The sequence below is a fragment of the Phocoena phocoena genome, chromosome 8 (assembly GCF_963924675.1).
Source record: "Phocoena phocoena chromosome 8, mPhoPho1.1, whole genome shotgun sequence".
Classification (NCBI taxonomy): Eukaryota; Metazoa; Chordata; class Mammalia; order Artiodactyla; family Phocoenidae; genus Phocoena; species Phocoena phocoena.
This window is the reverse complement of record NC_089226.1, coordinates 16,065,487-16,084,578: the sequence shown is the minus strand read 5'-3', so window position 1 is coordinate 16,084,578 and position 19,092 is coordinate 16,065,487. Positions and strand designations below refer to the sequence as shown.

The 19,092-nt window shown below is 41.7% G+C and overlaps 1 protein-coding gene across 2 annotated transcripts in view; it reads right to left on the bottom strand.

The window, feature by feature from the left end:
- Nucleotides 1-19,092, bottom strand: part of SIK3 (SIK family kinase 3) — a 245,690-nt gene that overhangs the window by 32,669 nt on the left and 193,929 nt on the right. For both annotated transcript variants that reach the window (XM_065881599.1, XM_065881600.1), the window contains exons 5-6: nucleotides 16,825-16,949; nucleotides 16,149-16,272 (exon numbers count right to left, since the gene is read on the bottom strand). In XM_065881599.1, the coding sequence (XP_065737671.1) occupies nucleotides 16,149-16,272; nucleotides 16,825-16,949 (249 nt within the window). The remainder of the gene's footprint in view (nucleotides 1-16,148; nucleotides 16,273-16,824; nucleotides 16,950-19,092) is intronic.

Sequence of the window (19,092 nt, the reverse complement as noted above, 5' to 3'; positions counted from 1 at the left end):
CCATCTACAACATTAAGCTTTTATTAAAATTATGTCTCCAGAGTAGCAAGGCTAGACGCCACAACTGTAGTCTCTATGTAGATGATAAATATCGCTGCCACACATCTTTACAGTCTGCAATCACTTGAGAGGAAAAAAGTGTTCTTGATTTAGAAAGTTACTAAAACTGAAGACTCCCGTGTAGGGAGAACGCCTGGGCCTGATTCCAAACCTGGGAAATTATTGTTAGGCCCTCTAGATGGCACTCTACTGTTTTCTTTTGGTTTCCATATAGCATCTAGCGCATGAACGGTAGCCACATTAGTTCTGAATCAGATGACCAAGGCAGAATGATGTTTAGTTACAGGCTCACTTTAAAGCAGAATTCTCAAGGCATTTTATTAAAAACAACAACAACAAAAATTAACACCACTGTAATAAGTCCTGATTAGAAGGTGTATCTGGTTCAATATCAGGATCTTGAAACCTCTATTAAGTCATCCTTAGCCATTATTTGGTTTCAGATGCCTTGAAAAATCTCCAGAAAAATATGAACAAGAATTTATACACAAAAATGTGCGTGTATTTTTAGTCTATTCAAGGAGCCCCCAGAGCCTGTCACAGATTCCTCAGGCGTCTACAGGTCCCAGGCTGAGAACGCCTTGTTGCGGTGGCAACACCTAACGGATACAAGCTCTTATCTGTGTGCCCTATATAACATCCAGCGCCCAAAGGAGCAGAAATCTAACACTCTTCATATGTTGCACAGATGGTAAAGTATGACAAAATGTGGAAAGCCAGGGTATTATTATCAACTCATGTTTCCTAAGTGTCACATATAGCTCAGGAAATTATATTCAAACTAGACTGGAAAGTACCATTCTACATAAAACATGGAAAGAGGGTGAAAACAAAGGAAATAAATGCTTTCAAACCTAATAACACAATTAACCACTGGACAGTCAATTGAAATGAGTGGAAAGAAAATGGGGCCTCAGATCAAAGAGTACAAAACATCATCAACTTTCCCAGATGTCAAAGAGAACTCTATTTTAATGTCAAAAATGTCCCCATCGCTTGTTCCCTCTCAAAGGGCAGACCTTTGCTACTGAACAGAACTGAAGCACTTGGGGCAGTGCAGGAACCCTCGGCTCTGCGTGTTCGCAAGCGCCAAGTGGCCTCTGCAGTGAAAATCGCTGTGGCCCCGCGAAACCTGATGCCACCAGAACCACCAGTGACTAGAGGATGCCCAGCTCAGACCCTGCCCCGCGGCGCTGACAGCATTTGCATGACTCTGTGGAGAGAGGGCTGCCGTATGGGCAGGGTCCTGAAACGGGAATTCAGTTCAGACTGCCATCTCAAGCTGTAATTCCATCTGAGGCGGGGTCTTTAACACCTTTTTTTCTTTTTTGACCTTGATAATAAACAGCTTTCTCTAAGAGGCTGAAAGCATTCAGCCCGAAGGAGAAAATAATAAAGGATGAAGGGGAGTTAAAACCCAACTTCAAATTCACCCAAGATAGTTAACAGAAGCTCTGCCTCTAGTTTCCAAGATAGAAGAAATAAACAGAATAGCTTAAGAAAGAAGTTCCTGACTAAAACTTTGAAAACATGTCCCCCGAAGACAGGGTAAAGGTCATGAGGCTGATTTATCTTGGAGAAGAGAAGGTGTAGGCAGGAAGGGGCACACTGGGTGTTCTTCAAGTATCTGAAAGATATTTATACAGCAGACAATGTGCATTTATATTTTGCTGCTCCAGGGCCCTGAATTTGGAATAATTATCAGTAACAAGTTCAATTTAGGAGAAATCTTTCTAATTATCAGAATTGATCCAAAGTACTTGATCAAGGTCCTAGGGATCTAAGGAGGGGCCCCTTAGGGAAGTGAGGGGGGCAGTCAAGTACGCAGGGCCATACCTGGAGCACAGCTAATTTTATTTATTTTATACATTAGTATTCTTAGTAAGGTTTTATTTAAAAAATTAAGTCCAGGGACTTCCCTGATGGCACAGTGGTTAAGAATCTGCCTGCCAGGGGTGGTGGTATGATGAATTGGGTGATTGGGATTGACATGTATACACTGATGTGTATAAAACTGATGACTAATGAGAACTTGCTGTATAAAAAAATAAATTAAATAAAATTTAAAAAAAGAATCCACCTGCCAATGCAGGGGACACAGGTCCGAGCCCTCGTCCAGGAAGATCCCACATGCCGTGGAGCAACTAAGCCCGTGCACCACAAGTACTGAGCCTGCGCTCTAGAGCCCGCACACCACAACCACTGAGCCTGCGTGCCACAACTACTGAAGCCCGCACGCCTAGAGCCCGTGCTCTGCAACAAGAGAAGCCACCGCAATGAGAAGCCCACGCACCACAATGAAGAGCAGTCCCTGCTCGCCGCAACTAGAGAAAGCCTGCGCGCAGCAACAAAGACCAATGCAGCCATAAATAAATAAATAAATTTAAAAAATAAAGAACCCCCCCACCTTTAAAAAAAAAAAAAAGAAAGAAAATTAAGTCCAGAAGCAACTGAATAGGATGAACTCTTTGGTCCCCTCCAACTCCAAAAACCATGTAACTATGAAAAGGGAACAATTTGACCTGAAATAGTATCCTTATTGTCACGAGAAATGTCTAATCAGAGGCTGGCATTTGAGATGTCGTTAGAAGGGCCCCCAGTATTAGGTGTGAAGAAGACTTGGGATCCTTGAACGTCTCAGTGAACTCTGTGTCCCCAGGGCCCGCATAGCACACGGTATGTAACAGGTTCTCAGTAATGCCAGTTGAAAGAAACACGGGACTAGGTGACTGCTACAATTCCTTCTAACAACTTTAATAATCTGATTCCAAGAGCCCACAATAGAACAGGCATTCTCCATGCTTCAAGCTAGAAAAAGCAGCCAACTAAGATGTGGCACTGTTTGGGGGCAAAAGCCTGGGTCAGATGATTTCCAAGGCCTCCCCTTGCAGCTTTAGAGTTCTTTGTCTCATTCACACAGAGGGTACTTACTCACTGATCTTTTCTGAGGCTGCACAGAATAATATGTAAGTCAGATTACCACGTGAGGAGACGTCTGCATGTGGCCTAGCCATAGCGTCTAGGTTATGGTACAACAAACCAAAACAGCTCCTGGCAGATAAATCTTCTCCATAAACCCTGTGGATGTGTCCGAAAGTATTAATAATGTATCCTTAGCCTCTTAAGAGAGTGAGGGTGAGAGAAAGAAAAGAGTGGAAAACAACACACGGAAGGAGGGAATGAAAGATTAATAGAGCAATTCATTCAAAAATATTATTTAATAATAATTACTAACATTTACCGAGCACTGTAAAAGAGCTAGGCAGAGTGCTAATTAAAATAAATTAACCCTTTAAGTTAATTTAAGCATTTAATTCACACACTAATGCTTATTAGTATTATAAATATTTCACAAGTAAGGAAATTAACAATCAAGTAAGTTAAGAAACTTGACCAGATAATAAGAGGCAAAACCAGGATACAAATTCTGGTCAGTGTTATGCCAAAGCCATATAATACCTAAATTACTTGTTGATGTATTAGGTAGTAGCTAGAGTATCTTTATGAAAACATATCAAATCAATTTCACTCCTCTTCCAAAAGATCAAATGCCATGTAGTCACCACAGGTTCTATCACGATAAGAGTCACCTATAAGCCAAGTTCATAGAAAGTGGGCTAGGTGGTAACTTCATTGTCAGAAGGCTATGAACAGCTGGAAAACAGTGTTACGGTGAATGGCAAGTTGCATTACGGTGAACTGAGAAGGCGGGGACACGATGGGGAGGCTGAAATGCACTACAGAAGAGTGAGCCTGGTTTATATACTCTGGCTGTTGCGTGGTGACGGGGACTGGATGGAAGGCTGGCAACGACAGGCTTCCCCAGTCAAGGGATCACAGGCAGAAGGCGCAGGCAAAAACTCAGGAACTGGCCCTCAGAGTCTGCAGGCTGATCCCATGATGGAGGCAATGCCAACTGTCCCTTAAGCCCTTCAAGTGTGGCCAAAGTACGGGACATGCAAAGCAACCATTTTCAGCTCTGTGGGCAGAGGAGTGGTCTGAAAGGAACTGAGTCACAGATTCTTTCTGACCACATAAAACTGCTTGGAGCTGGGGGAACAGAAGACATCTGTGTGCCAGGAGGCATGGGAAGAATGCGAGGAAGAAGCAGTCACCCAGGAAATTCATGCTTCTTACAGGTCCTTGGAAGAGGGTATGGTGTGGTGTCTCACGTCCTCTTTCCAGTCAATACTAGGTGTGTTCAAAGGTAATGCCAAAACATGTAGCCCAAGAGCTCTTTATTTTCAATAACTTTAACAAACTTCTTAATAAGGTTTAATTCTCCTGAGCAATTCAAATTTCAAAGAGAGCACTATTTTTCTCAAATCTCAAAACTCCAAAAGAGAAACAAAAATAAATTGGCTAAAATTAAAATGTCTGTTTCCCTGAAAAATGAATTAACTTCATTTTTTTTTTTTTTGGTAGGCGGGCCTCTCACTGCCGTGGCCTCTCCCATTGTGGAGCACAGGCTCCGAACGCGCAGGCTCAGCGGCCATGGCTCACGGGCCCAGCCGCTCCGCGGCACATCACATGGGATCTTCCCGGACCGGGGCACGAACCCGTGTCCCCTGCATTGGCAGGTGGACTCTCAACCACTGCGCCACCAGGGAAGCCCAACTTCATATTTTTTTTTAAAAAGTTACATGGCACTAAAGTCTTAACACTTTTCAGAACAAGAATACAATGTGAAATACTGTCTGATTCTGCTCTCCACTTGGCCAGCTCAGGTACCAGTCTGGGGGAGAACTGACACTATTACAGCAGGCAAACAGAACAAGATCGATGACTGGTCTGCAATGACAATCTCTGGATGGAGCACCATGGCTTTGATAAGAATCTGTGTTCTGGACTTACAAATGTTTGTGACTCAGAGCTCCTCTTTAATGCTATCTGACTTTTCCAAAAGAAAAAAAGAAAAGAAAAAGTCTGTCATAATGTCCTGATCCTGTCATAATCATGGCTAAAAAAGTGTGCTATCTTGCAATGTCATGATCCCTACAGAAATAATTAAAAAGAAACTCAATAAGAAATCATAGGTGTTTTTGCCAAGATAACTTCTTTTGGTATGAAGATGGCCAGAGTTAGGAATCCTCACTCTGCTTGTGGACGAAGTCCTAGAAATGATATTTTTTAACATGCCCAAGGAAACCCTGTCATTGTCAGCTGTCAGCCGACAAGGTCAAATCTATCTTACATAGCAACTATTTTAAAATCTAAACAAAGTAGACAAATGGTCTTAAAATAAGACATTTCTATGTATAAAGAACATACACTGAATGCACTGTCATATACCTGCCTTGAGAGATCACATAAATGTTAAGTACAATCATACAAAATACAGGGTTTTTGTTGTTGTTACAATGAAGTTTTGTTATACTGGATATTGCTAGAACAATGGTGCTGTAGGTATTAGAAGATTTTTACTCTATAGAAATTAAATTTTGATACTTTACTGTTACAATAGAAAATGCATAAACATTTCTAACTTGTATTTCTAACTTTAAAGTGATAGTCAATACCACAGTTTTACGCAATGAAAGAAAATACACAATCTTGGAATTAACTCTAACAGAACTTAATCTGTAATAATGTTGGTTGTGATAAGATTTGACTCATAATAAACAAGCACTGAGATCAGCTCCTCTAAAAGAAGTGACACTGAGGAAAAAAATGTCTTGTTTTGAAGCCATTTGCTTTTAGTTCTTTCGGGGAGAGAAAAATGGGAGTCCCAGTACCAAAGCATTCCATAAAATTCCTACAAGGATAGCCCAACAGGAAGAGATCAGACAAGGAAGTGGAGAGTGATTTAAATACAAATTCTACCACACTGGTTTCTGCAAAATATTATCAGAATGTTCTGGAATAGAAATAAAGTTCCTTATGACCAAATCCTGTGAGACACTTTCTATGGTTGAACAGAGGCCAAAGGGAGATGGCTTGGCACAATCTAGCAAATAATGATGGTGCAGATAAGAAAAGCTTCTATTAGGAATCCATAAAGTTAGGCTGAGAGGCTAAAACTTCCATTTTAACAGTTTATCAACCTGAGATAGACTGAGGAGAAAACAACTGTTTGACCCATAGGTATCCATTTATTAGAAAACTAACATCTATTTCTTGAACTTTGCTTATTTTCAAGGTGGCTGTGATCTTGCCAGAATTAAGATTTAGAAATTAGGAGACGCTGGCTTGAAGGCTGGGGATGACCACATTTACCCCTGACATGCCACACTGTCATACTAGAGTTTTTTAAAATAAAAACGTGTCACTTACACTACCTTATTATTCAAATATATTTTAAGTCCTAATAGCAATCATTACAGTGGAAGAAAACTCTGGTTCAGCTTTACATCAGAGTCCAATACATAGTCCTTGATACTAACACTTTTTTCCAAAAATAATCCAGATGCAGATGGGCAAAGATATCCATTCCAGGACTCTCTGGATACTTGGAATAACCTGTGAGATATGTACTCACTGAGAATTAAAGTACAATCGAAGACAGTTAGGTGGCTTCTGAAGCCAGAGTGCATGGGCTCAAATCTCAGCTCCACACTTCCCAGCTGTGTGATTCTGGGTGTGTTACTTATTCTTACCATGCCTCAACTGTCTTGTCTTATCAAATGACAGGAGCAGCTTACCTCATAGGGTTGTGTTAAATATTCAATAGGTTAATGCAACGGTGTCTGGTACCAAGAAAGAGTTCAATGGATGTTAGCTATTATTCAAATCTCTGGAGTCCTTCCATCTAGAACTTCTTCCCTTACTCTGTTTTCCTCTCTAGGGTTGCTGAAGCTAGGAGACAGTGTGCTTGAAAAGGGTAGTACGAGATAGGGCAGTACCCATATTTACCCCCTGGTTTTCTATCATATTAGGTAAAATCACGGCAGAGCTGGTCAGGGGAGGCTTGCTTAACTCTGAGGTAGCCCTAGCCTCGTTCCTGACACCATGTGGATTTCTGCACTCACTAACATGAAAGCACTATACAGGTTGTCTCCCTAGAGGCTGAGTATACCTTAAAAAAGTACGAGAGAACTGTTTTGAGGACTCTGAGCTCCTTAGTATATGGAGACTGATGGGTGAGTTACTTTAACCTCCCGTCCCAATCCCGCATGCTGTGTGGTTCCTGATGAGTAAGCCAATCAGGGCAAAATTGTTTGCATCTAAGTAGAAGCTTTTTGGCAGTAGCTGCACGGTAGTCTCCATCAGAAGCATAATGTAAGCCTGGGTCCTGCGTTCCCAGGGATAAAATGCTTATGCAGTATTACAATTAATTAAGTCACAGTGAAATCTAATCAATAAAGACTCAAAAATATTGTCCACAAGAGATCTCTATATGCTTGCCTCAATGCATTTTTTTCACTGTAAATTAATTTTCCTTCAGCTAAATATTGGGCTGGCCCAAAAGTTCGTTCGGGTTTTTCCAGAAGATGTTACCAAAAAATCCAAACGAACTTTTTGGCCAACCCAATAAATGACTGATCTTACTATATCTGCTAGCAGGTGATATAAGTGGTAAATAAGACAAACTAGGCTTTAAGAAGTAGGCCTCTGATGGTTTTTAAAAATATACTGGTAGTGACTGAACTTGGTGCTCAAAAACTTTACATTGTTGGCTTCCGTCAGTGGGACCGGAACTCAGAGAAAGCAACTGCTAACATATGTGGCCAGGTCAGGTCTCACCTTCTGCAGAAACTCAAAAAAACAGGAAGGTTCAACTTTGAATGCTTTTATAATTTAGGCTCAGGGTTTTACCTAACTGCTCTCTGGGATGCTCGGAGAAGTTTAATCCAAAAACACTTGCCTAGACCAAATGTATTTTACTTGAGACATTGAAAGCCAACTCTACCGTAGATCAAACCCTTTTAAAAACTAGAAATCACTCGACCTGGTCATTTACATATTAATGTATATAACAAAAGTACGTAAAACCAATTAATAATTCAGATCATCGGTGAGTTACGTATCACTTTAATAATAAAATGCAAGAGTCTGATGGAAGAGTCTATAGGTAAGTGATGATTCAATTTTTCATTAAAAAAAAATTTACTGAATATTTACACCATACCAGTTGCTCTTAAGGCTTACGGGAGGATGATGATGTGTGTGTGAAACACAGTTCTGATATAAAGGAGCTTGCATTCTAGGGAAGAGGAGAGGAAGACACATACATAGCTATTGAACTAGGTAGTATAATATCGATCCCCCTTGAATAAATCCTCTTAAATTTATACCACTGTCATTGCAACTTGAAAGTATGTCTTTAGGATATCTCGGGATGTCCAGGAAGGGAAGGTTGTATCAAACAAACAAGCCTAGGCCTAGAAATATCCACTAATTGGGAGGACACTTCATTCCACACATTACTGACAATAAAGAGACGCTTAGAATTCTTAAACTAACTGTATCCATTTGTATAGCATGGCCTCCCACACAGCTGTAGATACTCTGGAATTCAACTTGGCTAGAAGAAGCTGGACCATGAGGCCCTCCCCACTCGGCCACCCAAATGCTCATTTGAAAAACGACACCAGCTCTGCTGGAGTTTCTAGATCCTTCTGGCAGAAAAATGGATAAACTCAGTTCAAGTCCATGACAACAGCCTGAGAAAAAAAGGATCTTGTTTTTTAGGACTTCCCTCAACTACATTATTATCTGTAGCACAGTAATGGCTGACCTGACAGGCTGGAAAGCGGCTGGCTCCAGCCTCCATATAAAGAATTAACCCTAGGTCTAACGAGGTGCAATTATGCCTAGAAGCTAGAGGTATAATCAGCAAAAAGACTCAGGGACAGACTCTAGGTTTCCTTTACATGAACTTGAAACTTTTTGGTACTTGAAGGACGTCTAAGCTGAGAGAAGACTAAACCATCGTATGCCTTTATCCTTCAGACAGCAGTCTCGAAGGGCCTTGGGATTCAGGCCTACGCTGGTAGGCAAGGCCGAGCACATGTATGTCCCTGAGGGCAGAGAGATCACACTAGTAACACAGCAACCGTCTACTCATTTCCTAGATTGGGTTGTTTGTCACTTCCTGTACTTAATCTTACAAAAAATGTTATTCCTACTTAGGGAATTACTTGTCCAGGATTAAAAAGTGACCGCATTTAGGATAATTATGTTGGTGTTCTATGAGTCTTTAAACTTCCGTGTTAACGTATATCATGTTATAAATATTAGCTCTTCCTAAGTAGTTAAAATGTTACATGGTTTATTTCTAAGCACTAAGACACAATGTGGCTGACAGCAAGGCTAGCTATTTCACCAGCATCCACTATCGGAAGCCAGCTCTGTAAGGCTTGAGTAAAAATCTTTTGCCGTGATGTGGAGGTGGAGGGGAGAACGGATCCAAGTTGCTCACAGGAAACACTGTGGACACTGGAAAAGCAGAGGAAGTGGTTTGTTTACACTGCCCTTTCTTTGCAGCGGTGTGGGGTAGTAGAACAGACACTGAATTTGAGTACTAACTTGGTCACTTATTACCTGTGTGGCTTTAGGCATGTCAACTAATTTCTTTAAAACTTCAGATTCTTAAACTTCATTGGCAAAATGATAAATGCTAGCGTCAATACCAATTCCAGAGTACAATTACATAGCTCAAATTAGATCAAGTATAGGAAATACTTTGTAAACTTGAAAGCCCTAAAGAAACGTAAATTACCGTTATTGATACTATTATTTGAATTATTCGGTAGTGAACACTGTAACAAATCTATGCATGCATGCATGCATTCACTCAGCAAATATTTACTGAGTGCCTACCAGGACCCATGCACTGTCCTGAGCCATGGGAATACAGCAGTGAACAAGAACAAAATCGTATTACAGTCAGGAGGCAGTGGGGATGAGGGGTGGGGACACAGTAAACAAATAAGGTCAGGTAGTGCTAAGTGCCATGAAAAACTGTGAAGCAGAGTTACGGAAAGAGAATGACGGGGGTATCAGGAGAGGTCTCTCTGGGGGGACATTTAAGCAGAAACCTCAAGTTAGGTGAGGAAGCCATGTAAATATGTGAGGAAACAGGAATGCGTGCACTTGGAAAGTCTGAGAAACAGCAAGGACGCCTCTGTAACTGGAGCTCGGGGCCTAAAGGGAAGAGAAGCAGGAAATGAGATTAAAGAGAGGGGCCAACCACAGTGTGCCTTGTAGGCCATAATAATAATGACTTTTGGAATTGTTTTCTAATAATAATGACTTCTGGAATTGTTTTCTAAGTGTAAATGAAAGTGACTGGAGGGTTTTAAGCAGGATCCTATTTACTATCTACATACTGTTTACTAAATCCTACCACATGCCAGATATTCTGCTAGGCTAGAGACAACTGTGAAAAAAACCCCCACATTTTGTCTTTACTTTCTCTAAGCTCACAGTCTGGTATGGAAGATATATAATGAAAGAAACGATTACAATGAAATGTTTGGGAAGTCCCATGATAAAAGAAAGACTGGTAGAAATTATCTAGATTCTTATTTTTATCACATCTAATTTCTTGCTCTAGAATACAGGAGTGGGTGGCATGGGGTAGGGTAGGGGGAGGAAGAAGTACCCCAGGCAGAGAGAGTTGCTCCAGAGAGTATCACTTGTTCTGGGAACCAGAAGGAAATTAGGGCGACTAGATGTAGAATGGGATCTGGGGCTGCAGAGATAGGCACGAGCCAGGTCACAGAAGTATTACTATGTCATTGTTTTTCAAAAAGCAGTCATGAGATCAATTCAGTAAGCTATAATTAGCATTTTTAATGTAATAGAATGAAATGTATTAGAGTGCACTGCACCTAGTAAAGACAAGTTTTACTTTTTAAAAAAACTTTTGTCCAGCTGTATGTATATATGTATTTTCTAGGTCACTGTATGAAATGTATCTTTTACTACAGTCATGGTCAAAAATGAAGTCAGTGCTCTAGCTGCATTAAGGAGCGAACTGCAGCCTAGAGGCAACGGTAAACCATTGAAAAGTTTAAGCCGGAAAACGATATAACCAAATTTTGTGTGTGTGTGTGTGTGTGTGTGTGTTGTCGTATATAGTTTAGAAACATTACTCATGCAGCCGTGTGGAGAACGCATTAGAGAGGGATAAGGCTGGAGCCAGGCGTCCATTTAATTGGCTATTATTTAATCCAGGCAAGAGCCACTACAGAAGTGTCTACAGGAATGGAGGGTTGAATCTACAGGATTTGGTAAGTGAGTGGCTGTGGTGATGGTAAGAGAGGAGGAATCAAGGCTAGCTTCTTGGTCAGACGGTGACACCAGTCACTAAGACAGGGAACACAGAATGGAGCAATTCTAGGGAGGGATTAAATTCAGTTTTGAAAATGTTTCCACTGATGTGAATTCAAGACATACAAGTAAAGCTGACTGGTAGCAACTGGTTGGATATATAGCCTCTCATTCCAGAGGAGAGGTCTGGGCCAGAGAGTTACCCAAGTGTTAAATGGGGACTGAACATCACTGTACTCCCTGAAGCCACAGCAGTGAATAAGATGCTCAGAAAGATGGTGTAAAGAAGAAAAGATTTAAAGGATGAACAGAGAAAGAGAAATCTGGCAAACAAGGTGTACTCAGAGAGACAGGAGGAAAACTGCAGAACATGGCATCTGAGAAGCAATGGGAAAAAAAGTGTTTTAAAAAGTAAGGAGTGACTCAACAATAAGAAAACAAACCACCAAATTTAAAAATGGGCAAGGGACTTCCCCGGTGATCCAGTGGCTAAGACTCCACACTCCCAATGCAGGAGGGGCCTGGGTTCGATCCCCTAGTCGGGGAACTAGATCCCACGTGCCGCAACTGAGAGTTCCCGTGCCGCAACTAAGACCTGGCACAGCCAAATAAATAAATAAATAAATAATTTTTTAAAAAAATGGGCAAAACATTTAGACCTGTCACCAAAGAAGATATACAGATGGTAAACATGCATATGAAATGTTAACCATCATACATCATCAGGGATTACAAATTAAAATAACAAGATACCACTTCACATCTATTAGAAAGGCAAAAATCCAAAGCACTGACAATACCAAATGCTGGTGGAGATGCAAAATGGCACAACCGCTTTGAAAGACACTTTGGTGGTTTCTTACAAAACTAAACATACTCTTATGGTATAATCCGGCAATCACACTCCCTGGTATTTAGTCAGATGAGTTAAAAACTTACATCCACACAAAAACCTGCACACGGATATTTATAACAGCTTTGTTCATTATTGCCAAAACCTGGAAGCAACCAAGAGGTCCATCTGCAGGTGAATGGATAAGTAAACTGTGGTGCACCCAGACAATGGAGTATTATTGAGCATTAAAAAGAAGTGAGCTATTAATCCACGAAAAGACACAGAGGAAACTTATATGCATATTACTAAGTGAAAGAAGCCAATCTGAAAAGGCTACATAATGTATGTTTCCAACTATATGACATTCTGGAAAAGGCAAAACTGTGGAGACAGTAAAATGATCATTGACTGCCAGAGGTTAAGGGAGTGGGAGGGATGAATAGGCACAGAGGATTCTTAGGGCAGTGAAACTGCTCTGAATGATACTATAATGGTAGATACATGTCATTATGTATTTGTCCAAACCCACGGAACGTACAACACCAAGAGTGAGCCCTAGTAAACGATGGACTTTAGATGGTAATCCAATGTAGTGTCGCAGCAGGTTGATGGACCGTAACAAATGTTCTACTTCGATGCCGGATACTGACGGTGGGGGAGGCTATGGGTGTGAGGGGACAGGACGTATATGGGAGCTCTCCGTACTTTCTGCTAATTTTGCTATGAACCCAAAACTGCTCTAAAAGAAAAAGTTTATATTTAACAAAAGAAAGAAAGGAGTGGTGAACTTGTAGCATTTAGCGCTAAATACTGCTGGGCAGTCATTAAGATAAAGACCAAGGATATCCAATAGATTATGACAAGATCACTGGTGACTCCGGCCAGAACAATCCACTCCACCCCTTCTCTGCCTCCTTCCAGAGTAGAACTGCGAAGAGCTGTGTCTGTTTCCTTTCTCCGCTTCCCGTCCACCCCTTTCCGGCTGCATCTACATGGGTCAGGGTTTTACTCCTGTTCCTCCACCAAGGCGGTACCTCAGGGTCATCAGTGATCTCTTTAAATCCGGTATCCAGTTCTGTATGGCTATTAGCATAACTGATGACATTCTGGGCTCCTGCCATGCCTCCCGTCCTTCCACTGACCCTACCTAGGACTGTGCTAAGTCACTTCTCTGTCATCAAGGACTCTGTAGTTAATAGCCATTGTTTCATGATCATTAGGTCCAGGTGGCCTCTGTGCTCTGGTGGTCTCCAAACAATGATGAAGACCTTTGCTGACATATTCCTGGTGCCCATTAATAGCCTAGCTACCCATTAATAAATATTGACTTAGGAATGCACTTACTGTTTCCAAGCACATACCCACGCCCCTTAGGTTAACGATAAAATTGTCCCCTTGGCAGTGCACGGTACCGCTATGAGTGCTCCTGGATGGTTGTCCGCCTGATCCTACTTATTCTGTGAGTAAGCTACCCTATAATAAACTGACCCATTGATCACCTGGAGCTGCCTACCTTGTTTTTTGGTCTCAAGATGCCTTCTCAGTTCAATGGGTGCTTTCCGTTCCCTCCGTCCTCCAACAAGTTCTTAGTCATCTGATGTATGAGCAGCACCCCCCCAGTTCCTCATTCCCTCCTCCTTGACACATTCTCTCCACTTGTTTTCTAGAACAGAGGACTCTCTGGCTTACCTTACTAGCAATTCCTATGCGGATCCCTCTTCACGTTCCTGATCTCTGAATATTAGTGTATCCCAGAGATTAATCCTTAGACCTCTTCTCTTCTCTGCAATCATGGCCTAAAAAGTGACCTTATCTCAGAGCTTAAAATACTGTATTATCTACATACTGATCATTCCCAAATGTGTATCACTAGCCCACCACTCCCAACTAAGGTACAGTCCTATATTCAACTGCCTATACAATATCTCAACTTAGATGTCTAATGGGCATCTCAAACTAACACATATAAAATATCTCTCCATTCCCATCTCTGTTAGCAGTAAATCCATCCTTCCAGTTGCTCAAGCCAAAACCCCTGGATTATTAATAATTACTTTTTCTCTCTCACATCAAATCCCACATATATGTTGTTGGAGCCAGACTGCCTAGGCTCAAGTTCTAGTTTAGTCACTTAGTAGCTGTGTTATCTTGGGAAAACTGCTAAACATCTCCTGGCTTCAGTTTTATCACCTATAAAATGGGGGTAATACTCCCATGTATCTTACAGGGTTGTTAAAGTAATTGAATGAGTTAATGTTTGCAAAATGCTTGAAACAGAGCCTTCCACACAGTACATACTATCTCTCTCTCTTTTTTTTTTAATATTTATGTATTCATTTATTTGTTTAGGCTGCACCAGGTCTCAATTGTGGCATGATGGATCTTCGCTGCGGCATGTGAACTCTTAGTTGCGGCATGCAGGATCTAGTTCCCCGACCAGGGATCGAACCTGGGTCCCCTGCATTGGGAGCGTGGAGTCTTACTCACTGGACTGCCAGGGAAGCCCCAGTATTATCTCTTGAATCTGACGACTTCTTACCATCCCCACCTCTACACCCCAGTCTGGGAACTAGCCACCAATATCTCTCACGTGGATTACTGCAAAAGTCTCCTACTAACTGGTCTCCCTCCTTCAGCCCTTGAACCTTTCAACCAACAGAGCTGCCAAAGTGATTTCTTTAAAACACAAAAGTCACCGTAAAGTTCTTTAGATATTTTTGCATGTTTGAAAATATTCATAATAATAGTTAGAAAAAAACGAAAAGTCAGATAATATCATTCCTCTGTTAAAATCCTCTGATCCTTTGCATTTCACTCAGAGTGAAAAAGGCCTTAACGCTGACTGACTAAGCCCTCAAAGTGAGCTCTCTGTTGCCTCTCTGATGGCATCTCTCCTGTCCCCTCACTCATTCCTTTCCAGCACAGAGGCTTCCATTCTGTTCCTTAGACACCCAGTCATGCTCCCTCACTGGGGCCTTTCTACCTGCCGTCCCCTCAGCTTGGAAAGCTCTTCCTCAGACTGCACGGCTCACGCCCTCGCCTTCTTTAAGCCTTCGCTGTAATGTTGACTTCTCAGTGAAGGGGTTCCCTGACATACCTTTCCAAATAACCACCCAGCCACCATCCCTACCACCTCTTCTCTATTTTATTTTTCTCACAGCTTTTTTCTAAAATGCATTTTAGAAATCAAATTTCTGAAATTTATTCTAGATGCAATTCTCATTTATTCTAAAACGTTAATTCCCACGTGCTTACAGTGTGTTGCCAACCCAGCGGACATACACTCTGTATGCTGTTCCTTAAAGTGAAATCATGATTAGGCAAAACTAAATAGATTGCTTACAGCATTGTCTCCAAAATGTTCTTAAGTGCACAGAGATGGTGACGAAACACTGTAGGTTCTGGGTGTCTGGTGTCTGTCTTCAGTGTTAAATTCTTCTAAGAGCTACTTACCCTATTGCCCACTCATTTAAAAAGTACTTTTTGAGTCTGGGGGATAAATGTCATAGAGGCACGAAAGGTAGTAGCAGCAAGATTAAGATGCAAAGCCTGCTTTATCCTTGGCATTTATTACCCCATCTCAATGGGGCCCCAGTAAATAGAAATATCATCCTGAAAAAGGGTGAGAGATGAGGTGAAGACAGGGGTGAAACTACTACGACTACTGCTACTATGCGATGTACCTATTAACTTTACACACATTCTTTAATTTAGTTCTCATAGTTGTAGCCCTCACAAAACTGTCAGCCATTTATTGATGAGGAAACTGAAGCTCAGAAAGACGTAGTAGTCTGCCACACCACACTGGTAGTCCTATGTAGAGCCCAGAGCCAAACTCAGGACGGTTATCTGATGCCAAAGCCTAGATGCTCTGTTCCTATAGAACCTTGCCTCTGGAGGTGTCAATTCAGCAAACTGGAGCCAGAAAAGGTGGTTAAATGGGCAATTTATACTCTGTCACTCAATTCCTGGGATAACTTAGCATGTCTAATGTTCCATGAACCCAGTCATAGCTGTGTGATGGCAACTCCCTTACCTGTGGACATAAAAAATGGGATGCGGAACTTTCCACTCAACACCCGGGCCCGCAGATTCTGCAGTGTGCTCCCATCAAATGGCAGGGCACCACACACAAGCACATAGAGGACGACTCCGAGGCTCTGCATCCCAAACAGAGAGTACGTACAATTAATCACATGAGAGGAAACAAAAAAGGCCATTATGGTATGTGTATGAAGATAATGGTGAGTCATGCACGAGATAATGGAACAAACTTTTTCTTCTTTTTTTATGAGAAATAATATGGGGCATTGTCAAGGCCAATCATCTTTAGAATAGTCAGCATTCTTCTTTGCTTCCAGACATTACTTTTTGGGAACATAACTAGAATTTCTCTCAGTACTCATCCTAGGGAGAACACAAGTGGCAACAACAGAAAGAATTTCTGTTCTTGGCAAGGGTACCCATCCAAGTTTGCCCTAGGGATTTTTTTTTTTTTTTTTTTTTTTTTTTTGCAGATGCAAAGGGGGAGGTTGAACTCCGTGGCTCAGTCCATAAGACAAAGGTTGAAGAACAGACTGCACCAAGAATTGGGAATTCAAAGAACAGGTGATCAGTTCTAGTGCAGTACTACGTGTTGTCCAGGATGAGGACAGCTGTCGTCAGTCAAGGGTAACTAATGCTATGGGGTATAAGGGAAGGCAGTCACATACCCAGATGTCCACTTTGGGCCCGTCATATTCCTTTCCTTCAAAGAGTTCAGGTGCAGCATAGGGAGGGCTGCCACACCAGGTCTTTAGCAGCTGCCCAGGAGTGAAGAGGTTACTGAAGCCAAAATCTAGAAAGACAAATGGATATAACTCATGTTATCTTTACCCAGTGAATACTAGTTTCTACTCAATAGAATAAAGGTTCTGCATCCTTAAGTGTGAATATCAAACACGAAAAGAGAACCTTTAGAAATTATACAACCAGCTGTTTAAATTGAAAGTAATAGTGAAATAGAAATACAGATGGGCTGGAATGCAAAAGACGCGTGGTTAACTAAAAGTAAATATGATTGGTTTATGTCAGCAAAACCAGCACCGTTTCCTTCATAAATCTGGACTGAGTGAGGTGAGTGGTATTTATTTACGAACAAAAATAAAATTGGATAATGATTGATATTAAGACCACGTCAGAATCGGTAAATACATGTTAAGTCTACTCACCTGGACCCAGGATTTTCAGATTACTTTTACTTCTTATGACAAACACATTTATGACCACTAGAGATACAGTGAACTTAAAAATTAGACAAAGTGACTTTATTATCATTAAGGTGGCTTATTCAAAATAAAGAATATGCAACTTATTTACAAACAAACCACAAACACTTACTATTTTAACTTCAACTCCTTTTGTGCTTCAACTTCCCCCCTCCCACTGTCTGAAGAGAGTTGATGGGAGATAGGAGAGGTGTGGTTTGGGGAGGAATACCAAAAGAAAGTGAACAAGGATGGCAGGCAAAGGATAGAGTCTCGCTGACTTATAAATACTTTTATGCACACAGATATTTAGATGAACAACGTGCAGGTACGACAGGCTAGAGCTCCCTCCTGCCCCCAGGCCTACCACATTCCCATAGTCCCAGCAGCTGAAGACTCTGGGCACCTCCCTACTCTCGGAAACACTCTTCCCTTTCCTAGCTTTACTCTCGTTGACAACTTGGCCTCCTTTTGCTATTTGCTTTTCTTCTTCCTACCTTCTCCAGAAGGTGTTTTCTAGTAAAGCATGTGCTGATTTTGACTATCGCTCCTTGCCCTGTATTTTCTCAGGGCCAGCTCTTCTGGTCCCACAGCTTCCACTCTCATTTGTTTGGTAATGATTCTCCAAATTTATATCTTTGGCCCTGGTACCATGCTTAAGTTCCTGACAAGAACTTCCAGTACTTGCCTGGGAAGAAACATCTCAAATTCCGCATTTTCCAAAATCAAACCTGCTCTTCCAGCAATGTTCCCACGTTCATTCATGGCACTACCTCTGCGTCACCAGGAGCACTGGCGTCTTCGCTCCTTGCTCCTTCTCATCTCCATTTCAAACCGGAGGTGCAGCTTTTACTGCTTCTACCCTGTAAGTGTGTCTTGAACCTATCTCCTTCTTTCCATTTCCATTCCTCCCACCTCAGTTCACACTCTTATCATCTCTGACCTCGAGTGATGCTCTTGCTTACTACCCTCTATTTCATTTCCCTCTAAGCCACTCATTCGTAGCACAGTGAACGTGACACAAATCACATCGTGCTGCCTGCTTGCTCAAAAACATTCGGTGGCTCCCTTCTGCTTACAGAACAGTCTAGCCCTCTTAGCATTGTCACTTAAAGGTCCTCAGGACCCAGCTCCACCCAACCTTTCCAACTCACTCCTAGCCATTCTAGCATCACTAGACTATGTACAGCTTATGTGCCTCTCTTATGCTACTTACTCTCCGTGCCATGCTTTTTCCCTTCCTTGCCACATTTGAAAGCGCACTCATTTTCAAGGCCCAGTCAAATATTACTTCCTGTATGAAGTCTTAACTGACTCCCACCACAAAATACCATGCCAGTGGCTTCCTCCTCTCTGCTTCCATGGCCCTTTGCTTATACCTCTACAGCCCAATTACAACTCTGCCTCATGCTATACTTAGTTGTATTATGTGTTTATACCCTCCACTAGTTAGTAAATGGGAGGGATATCGTTTTATTTATCTTAGTCTCCACACAGTGTTTTCATACATAGCAGGGACTCAAGAAAGGGTCACTAAATTAAACTGCAATAAAACTGCAATAAAAACACTGGGCCAATCCTCTTGTCACCTCCTGGCTACTGGAGCCTTTTCATACTGACTGGCAGCTGGCCAGCTACTAGAGCCTCTACCTCCCAGCCAGCCCTCCTAAGGTTGTAAAAAACTTAATGATCACAAGGGGCTTAGAGGTCAGAGCCATCATCAAAATCACTACA